The 9,249-nt window shown below is 46.4% G+C and overlaps 1 protein-coding gene across 2 annotated transcripts in view; it reads right to left on the reverse strand.

The window, feature by feature from the left end:
* Positions 1-9,249, reverse strand: part of ZBTB40 (zinc finger and BTB domain containing 40) — a 78,765-nt gene that overhangs the window by 17,713 nt on the left and 51,803 nt on the right. For both annotated transcript variants that reach the window (XM_045298818.1, XM_004705123.2), the window contains 3 exons: positions 8,847-9,039; positions 8,092-8,234; positions 3,475-3,667 (listed from right to left, as the gene is read on the reverse strand). In XM_045298818.1, coding sequence (XP_045154753.1) covers positions 3,475-3,667; positions 8,092-8,234; positions 8,847-9,039 — 529 coding nt within the window. The remainder of the gene's footprint in view (positions 1-3,474; positions 3,668-8,091; positions 8,235-8,846; positions 9,040-9,249) is intronic.

A 9,249-nucleotide genomic window follows, 5' to 3' on the forward strand; every position in this document is an offset into this window, starting at 1 on the left:
AGTTCGCAGCCACAACGCCACCATGGCCCCTACTATCTGATATATTGGTCCTTGCACACTTTGTGCTGCTGCTGATTACAAGTATCACGTGTCTGACACTGTGCTAAGTAGCCGCACAAACAAGAGTGAGAGGAGCACTATTACTCCCACATCAGAGAGGAGAAATGAGGCCCAGGTTCAGAGAGCTAAGCCACTGGCTCAGGGTCACAGCTCTCTCATGGTGTCAGGATTCAAATGCAGCTTGTCTTGCAACTAATCCCACCTGCCCCCAAGTCAGGGAAGAATGACTCATATACAGCCTTAGGAGGAAAGGTACAGGACCATCAGTAAAGAGAGCTTCTTAAGATGTGAGGTAGAAGGTGTATATTATACTGTTAAATATACTGTTATATATAATATAAATCTATAAATATACTGTTATATTATACTGTTAAATATACCGTTAACCAAGGTTAACACTGAGGGTTAACACTGAGATGCCTGAGTGGTGGGGCTTCCAGTTGGTTTTCTTTTATTTCTTTTTAGAATTGTATAAGGATGTATTTACTCCTCAAGTGGAATAAGAGCCTCTCCTGTTTCCCAAATACCCTTTTCCTAGAGTTCAGTCTTGATCCCAAATGCTCTGGGAATTGTCTTTGTGGGAAGGGGATGAGGACTTACTTCTCAAAGCTGGATGGACACGGAGGGTCGTGCGTTCTGGGCACTCATGAAATTAACTAGCATTCAATAGGACTGGGGAGAGCACGGTTTGAGACCTATCTGCTCCTGTCTGTCAACAGCGCTTGTCACAGTGGTGAGCTTTCTGGCTGTGTCCTGAGCCCTTTTGCTCCGCGAGCATTCACAGATGACACCTGACAGCCCTGGGAAGCCACCCATCGGCGATCCCTGAATCACAAGATCTTCATGAGGGAGCTAGCTGAATGGAGAAGAGCGGTTCTCAGATTTCACATCGAACTCGGGAAATGCTGAGCATCATTGATTTGTGACAGCTGGCTTCTGTTTCCACCGCTCTTCTGTCAGTTTGTCACGCTGTTGTGTCAGTGATAGGATTACCCCTAGGCCTACAATGAAGATCACTTAATACAGCTAATACTCAAAATTCCATCCAAGTGCTAATGAAAAAATATTGAAGATTTTTACCAACTTACATAGCCTGGTACTGATCAAACATGCAATGAAGATGCATGGGTGGTTCCTGGTGATTATTAGAAAATGAGAGTTGGCAACAAAGAAGGGTTAGCAGTTGGAAACCATGGCCTCTGTCACAGAAACAGAGCGTACTGCACGGTAGAATCCTGCAGGACCAATGGCTTCCTCATCGCAAATGACTTTTTAAAAAAATAACAAACAGCAGCTAGACACAGGGGCCTCACTGCTGAATCCACAGGAATCAAACTCACCCAGTACCATCAATTAGAACAAGGTCAAGGACCAACTATGCTCATACGCAGGTTCAGGCTGAAGCTGTAGATGAGAGTTAAAATAATACCTTTAAGTATATCCCACATGAATTTGGAAGCCATCTCAAGAATACATTTAATGCACTAAGCACTCATGGCTGAAGATCAGATGAGCCGTGGGATGGCATCAAAGACACCACAGACAAAGGAACAAAAAGTCATTAAAAAAGATACAAAAGAAAGAAAAGACTAAACTGGATGTCAGAAGAGACTTTGAAACTTGCTCTTAAAAAATAGAATAGCTACAAAAAATGGAGAAATGATGATTGAAAAGTTGAACAGATGATTTCAATGGGCAGCTTGAGAAGACGAAGGATTACTATCAAAATGTACCATGACCTGGAGTCAGAAAGCCAGGAAGAAAGAACTCAAGAGAAAAAATGCAAGGTTCAAGTTGCAATAGTGAAAAAGTCTATAGGTAAGAAACTGAAGGACGCAGGAAGCAGCAAAAAGGATAAAAGGAATACAGAGTCACTATACCACGAAGAACTGGTTGGTATTTAACCATTTCAGCGGCGGCATATGCTCAAACTGATGTCATGAAGGAAGAATCCCGAGCGACACGGAAGGCACTGATGCAAACACAGGGCTCGGAAACTGACAGAGTAGCAACGGAAATGCCTCAGCAAATGGAGGCAACGCTGGAAGCGCTCATTCTCTAAGCCCAGAAATTGAGATGACAGCTATCGAGCCCAGCGACTGCAAGAGACCCACACCTGTGCCCAGAGCAAAGAAAGGCGGTCCAACAGGACACGTGAGTGACCGAAGACTATCTATAATGTCACGTGCAAGTCAAAATGTAGTGAAGGTTAAAAAAAACATGGTTGCGGCAATACATAGACATGAACTGCCACAAATTCGTGCTGGATTAAGGAGGATTGGGATGAGGGATATCACTGCTGTGGCCAAGATGGATCTTGGATAAGAGAAGAATACTACAAAGATGTTTACTTGTACTTCACTGACTATGCACAGGCATTGACTATGTGGGTCATTAGAATTATGGAAATATTACCAAGAATTGCAGAACACTTCACTGTGCTCATGTGTAACACATGGACCATGAGGGGACCCTGCAGGGTTTGAAATCAGGAAAGGGGAGCCTCGGGGGTGTCTCCTCTCACCATGCTTACTCAAATTCAAACGCTGAGAAAAGAATCCAAGAAGCTGGGCTATATAAAGAAGAAGACAGCATCAGGATTGGAAAAAAGCATCATTAACAACCCGCAATACTCAGACGACACAACCTTGCTTGCTGAAAGTGAAGAGGCCTTGAAGTGCTGACTGATGAAGCTTAAAGAGTATAGTTTCAATGTGATTACACATCAATATTAAGAAAACAAAAATCCTCCCCATTGGACCAATAGGCAACACCAAAATAAACAAAGATTAAAATTGCCAAGAATTTCATTTTACTTGGATCCACAATCAATGCTCATGGAAGTGGCAACCCGAAATCAAACGATGCCCTGCACTGGGCAAATCTGCCACGCAAGTCCTCCTGCAAGAGTCAAAGAACAAAGATGTCACTTTAAGGACTCAGGAGAGCCTGAGGCAACAAGCCATGGCATCTTCAATTACCTCCTGTGGAGGCCAAAGTCGGAGCGCTGAAGAACCGACGCCTCTGAATCACGGCGTTGATGAGAAATGCTGAAGATACCATGAACTACTGGAAGAATGAACACATCTGTCAGGGAACAGCCAAAACGTTCCTTCAGAGGGAAGTGGCGAGACTTTGTCTTATGTACTTTGGACATGTTATGAGGAAGGACCCATCCCTGAAGAAGGGCATCAAGTTTGGTAAAGTACAGGGTCAGCGAAACAGCGGATGGCCCTCAATGCCATGGGCTGACACACAGTGGGAGCAGACTGAGCAGCATCTAGCACAGTGAGTTTCTGTTTGCAATGACATTTCTACACTGCCTGTTACCCAGCAGAGCGCCAGAGGGCTGCTTGAGGCCATGCTTTTCTGTCGGAGTGGTCCCAGGCCAGAGAGGCAGCCATACGCGAGTACCTGTGGTGCTTGGCACACTGGCTAATTTCTGCAGATTCTCCAGCAGAAGACCCAAGTTTGGGAATGTCGCTCTCACGGCCTGAAGGAGTTTTACCAAACTCTCCGCAGTCAGGGTCTTCTCTTCAGACACTCTGTGCAGCAGCTTGTCTATTGTCTCCTCGGGGGCTCCCCCCTCACAGCAATTCAGAATCACCTGCAGTGGCAAGCAATCAAGCAGACGCAGTTACTGGCAATTCTAAACTTATCTGACACACCACTGGAAAACCCAGCAAGACAGTAGTACAAGGCGCCCTTGCCTCCACGTCTTCTGTTAGTTTCTGGGTTTACTTTTTTCATAGATTCTTCCTTATGGCGCCTTAATAAAACAACGAAAACATTCTCCAAACAAATCGCCCTCTGGTGATCTTTCTTACTCACCCCCTGGTCTGTGTAGACTCTGGCTGCCTCCAACCGTCTGTGCTTTGTGAAAATCGGTTTATACTAAGCCTGTATAATGGAGCGAGGAGTTTATATCAAATCTGTTTTTTCAGATTTCATTCTGAAAAGACTCGAAACTTGAGAAACACAGATGGGGAAGTAATTAATATATAGGACTTTCACCCTCGATTTAGTAACGGACATGTGGTTGGTGCAGGCTGTACTTTCTGAGCACCTCTATTAGTTTACTTCTTGTGCAAAACCATTTGCAGTCCTGCATCATTCATACATTAGTCCATGGCCTCCCAAACAATACATCTGCAACCGCTGTGGCCTATTTTTGCAGTGGATTCTATTGTCTCTGCCTCTCGTTGTCAGTGACCGAGGCCTTCAGCAATTCCTCCCCCCTCTTCTTGAGTATGCTGGAGGGCTTTCTGAGGCAAAGGGGACCAGGGACCAGCAAAAGGTTAAAAACGAAAACATGACAGACGCTTTACTGATACGTCCCTATTGTAACAGAGTTGGTTCTGCATAGATTGCAGCTCCATGTGCAGAACTCGGCTCTTACGGAACTGATAAGACGGGGTAAGCAGACTCATAGTAACTGAATTTTGAGCTTCCCTTTGGGAAAATGCCAGCCCTCAGGAGAAGCATTTGAGTGGATCAGTCATGGTAGCATGCCAGACACTGCCATTACCAAATTAACTTCCATTTTAAAATAATGAATTTAGCTTTACAACCAAATTGGTTTCATATCTATTAAAAGAATAGCTGCGTTATATGTATTAGGGGGCTTCAAAAAGTGTGTGGAAAAATCCCATTAACTTTTCATTCCTATTTTCTACAAACTCTTTGAAGCCCCCTCATCTATACTAGATGAATCGTAATTTAAAATATAAGAGCTGTGTCTGAAAACCATAGCGCTAAAGATGGAGTTCTTGAGCAATAATCTGACGTGACGAGGCAGGCAGAAACTGTTAAGAGCCGCCATCGGAGACTTTAGATCCAGATGAACCTAGCTGGAACCCAGTTCTAAAATGAACTGCCTGTGACCTTGGGCAAGCGGTTTAAATCTTTAAACCGTCGTCACTTCACCGGCAAAGGAAGAGGACAATCCAAATCACCCCCCTCTGCACTCACTGCCAGTACGAGGCCATGCCGACCCGGAGCAACCCTGAGACGGCAACTGTTGATGGGCGTAGACAGCCCCGTCCTTCTCCCTCAGAACAGCTGGTGGTTTTGAACTGCTGACCTTAAGGATCTCGGCCCAAGGGGCAACTACTAAATAGCAGGGCTCCTTCAGTCCTGTACAGGACTCTGTAAAACGAGGGTGCAGTTTGCAGAGCCTAGCATGGCTCCTGGGACCTACGTGACCTTTTGTACACGGCAGTGCTTACTGATAGTACTAGGAGGCAGCGGGCATTGTGGGTAAGAGAATGTGCTTTCATTCGAATCATGGGACCCTGCCCAGTGCCAGCCTTCAGCTTCTGTGGGTCTCTGAGGAAACTGCTTAAACTCTTTAAGCTTCTGTTTAGTCATCTTTAGAATTAGGGTATTAGTCAAAAAGTTGCTGTGAGAATTAAATCTAACCATGTTTAAGATCCTCAGCACATTGCTGGGCACACATTACAGAATAAAAATGGCAGCTCTAGTGCATATTTCTCTGTTTCCGATCTTAAAGACATTCCTGGTTGCCCACTCTTACAGAATCCAAGGGTTGTGGATAAGGACCACAGAGCCAGGATCAGCACGCTTTCACAGCAGAAAACCCTCAACCTCACGTGCTTGTTCCACATGGTGTCAACACTACGGCTCGTGAATGAGCACCCACCTCTGCCCTGCCGCTGGAGAGCCTGCGCCTGTTTTAGTGAGGAGGAGGAGGAGGACTTTAATGAAGCTGGGTGTGGGGAAGTCCAGGCCCCAGAACTGCTTCTGTGATTTATAACTAATTTGAGTTTTTCTGCTTCGGCCTGTCCTGTCAAGTAAACTGAAAGTGACAGAAGAAAATGACATTGCAGTCTGTCTGCAATGAGGCTGTGTGTGGGCTTGGCCGATAAACGACCGAGACAATGAAACAGTTCAAAGGACACGATCTAGCTAATAACGAAAAGGCCTGAAGGCGTTGTGGAATGAAATCACCAAGCAGAATCCGGTGTGTCCAGAGCTTATGCAACTGACTCCCACCGAGTGTCTGAAATCAGACTTCATTTGAAGGCGAAGAAGAAAACGAGAGATTGAATCTTATTGCAATATTATCTTCCTCTAAGAAGTTCAAAGTACTTGCAATTTTAAAGACACAATTAGCTTGCAAAGCACAATTCTGAAATTAATGGTTGTTTCCATTTTACATTAAAAAAACCCAGCAACCAAAATCTGGCCAGACCAGAGGATGTACACTGGTATAGACAGGAACTGGAAACTCAGGGAATCCAGGGCAGATGACTCCTTCAGGACCAGTGGTGAGAGGGGCGAGGCCTGGAGGGTGAAGGGAATGTGGGGTAGAAAGAGGGAACCAATTACAAGAATCTAAGTATAGCCTCCTCCCTGGGGGATGGACAGCAGAGAAGAGGGTGGAGGGAGACGTCGAACAGTGTAACTTATGACAAAACTATAATAATTTGTGAATTATGAAGGGTTCACGAAGGAGGGGGAAAATGAGCAAATGATATTAAGGGCTAAAGTAGAAGGCAAATGTTTTGAGATTGATGAGAGCAACAAATGTACATATGTGCTTGACACAATGGATGTATGTATGGACTGTGATAAGAATTGTACGAGCCCTCAATAAAATAATTAAAAAAAACAACAAACAGCCCGGCAACCGCATATTCTGAGGAAAAGATAACCTAGAATCCAGTCCTCACTGTTGGTCGCCGCCAGCCATGTTGAAACAGGGTCTCTTGTGAATCTCGTAGCCAATTTCTACGGTTTTAAAAACCAATGCCACAAAAGTTCTCTACCCCTTGTCCTGCCTTCCGGATATATCAAAAACATTTCTTTAGCACAAAGCTGAAATCAATAATTCCAGCAAATACAGTTCTCCAGTTGCCCTGAGGAGTCATGGTAGCGGTTTTCGGGAGGTGTTGCTAACTAGCTGGGGGAGAGCAAATTGAAATTGGCCCAAGCTTCACGAAGGGCAATCCAGCAGCGTGCACACACACTGGGGCTTCTTCTCCCCAAACGGTACTCGTTAGGGACCCTTCTGAGGGAACAATGTGGGAGGTGCACAGAGGGCTGCGGGCGAAGATCTCTCGCCAGTGTGATCCAAAGACAGCCGACACTGGGCCTGCACTGTCCACTTTCCCTTTAGGCCCAAGCGCTTAGCCATGTGTTCCCTCCAGGCTGCTCATGCACCACGAGAGAAGAAACAGTGGATGATGGCCCATCCAGTAGACAGAACACAGTATAGCCACGAGTCCATCTTACGGGCAGGAAGACGTATGCACGAAGTATTACATTCTAAAAACCAAGTTCCGAGAAGGAATATTTTGGAGCAGCTCCTGCCCAGGGTGACACCAGTGAAAGAGGTGGGGCACCCACTCCAATGTCGGCGGGGTCAACCCTGAGCAGCGAGATTGGGAGAGGTTTGCTTTTTAAAAATGTTTGCTTATTTTCCACATCTTCTACAGATGAACAGGGTGCCATTTTTATAACGAGGAAAAGTGTCATAACCATTACAAATGCGCTTTAACAAAAGAACTCGAGTGCAGTGCTTTATGGTAAAGCTCACCACGTCAGGGCAGGAGTGCCACCTACTATGTGCCACATGGTGAGAGTGTAAAAGGCCCTCAGAACAAGCCGCCTCAAGGGAAATGCGGAGGCAAGCACAGGAATCCCACGTTTGGGGGTGATTATTAGGCATGGATAAAAATACTGCAAGGTAATACGTGCTATAGTGCTGCATGCCCTCCCCACTAACACCCCACCCCCAAACCCAAACCCATGGCCATCAAGTCATTATTTCAATATAGGAGCCCTACAGGACAGTGCCTAACTGCTCCCTGGGGTTTCCAAGACTGCCCGTCTTCAAGGAAGCAGATGGCCTAATTTTTCTCCTACAGAGTGGCTGCTGGCTTTGAACTGCTGCCCTCTCGATTCCCTTAACCATTTGTCCATCAGGGCTCCTCATGTGCCACAAGAGTTGAAAAAGCCAAGTTCCCCGTGGGTTCAGAAGGGGGAAGAGATCAGCCACATAGTTACCCTCTTCTCAGCGCCAGTCAGGAATCCTTCCTTGGCTGTTTCCAGGAACTCCACAATAGGTCTCAGCTGCTTTACACACTGTATCAGGTCCTCTCTGTGCTCCAGCAACAGAATGGACAAGGTCTTTCCCTCCTCTGTGCTCCCTGGGGGAGAAAGAGTTAGAGACGCACAAGAGAAGCTAGGCAATTTGAAGAAAATGACAGCGGGGTTTGTCAAGAGAGATCTAACAGAATAGGAAAGCAATTCTCAGCTTATTCTGAGCACCCAAGTGCTGGCTCTCTTTTGGCAGAGGAAAATACTTTATTATTCTGTTTAAACTCTATGAAAGGAAAAAATGTTTCATTTATCTGTCGAAACACAAAGCTGCAGAGCCAGCCAGAGGTTAACTTCTGGTTGGCGAGGCCACTGCTTTGTACCTAACCCAAGTGAGAGAAGTTCCGGCCTTTGAGTGCTGTCGGCAAAGCACCTCACCCTGGGCACGCACTCACTGATGAGGACGCGTGGCGTTTTGAAGGGCAGGAGAACAAGGCTGGTATTCTCCCGCTCCAAGGTGTCAGACTAGTAACTAGGGGGTGAGGATAGAGTCTCAAATTAAGTTTGTATATAATTCACATGCAGCTTTTGGAATTACATCGAGAACTGGTGTGAACACCAGCTGACTGGCCCAGCCACCACAGAAATGGATGACTGGGAAAACTTGACAGTATCTTCCCAGGATCGAATTCCAGCATCTGGGTGGCCGGGGCTTCTCCTACCTTTGGGCTGGGCTCCTTCCACGGCTTCCAGTGTCCTCCCTACTAGCGCTGCTTTTACAGCGGGATTAGCATCCTGGTACAGCCGCAACAGGGACACAACCGTCGGAACGTGCACCCTCTCCTCTCTGACTTTGTCCAGGATCCTCTGGAATGCTGAGTGTCCTCCTCCAGCCTCGAAACATTCCATCATGATCTGTGGAAGAGAGAGATTGTCTGCCACAGAAACACCCGCTCGCTGGATCTGGCAAGCCTCCACACTTCGATTCCTGCTGACCTCTCCAGCACCTCTTCACGGACACGCCTTCCCGGGCATTCTTTCCAACCAACCAGCAGGGCTGCCCCAGGCATGTCCCCTGGTCCTGTGGCCTGCCTGTTCCACTCCCTAGCTGTGCCTCCCCAGCCT

The sequence above is a fragment of the Echinops telfairi genome, unplaced genomic scaffold, assembly GCF_000313985.2.
Source record: "Echinops telfairi isolate 266 unplaced genomic scaffold, ASM31398v2 ScPeMD7_7457;HRSCAF=8495, whole genome shotgun sequence".
NCBI lineage: Eukaryota > Metazoa > Chordata > Mammalia > Afrosoricida > Tenrecidae > Echinops > Echinops telfairi.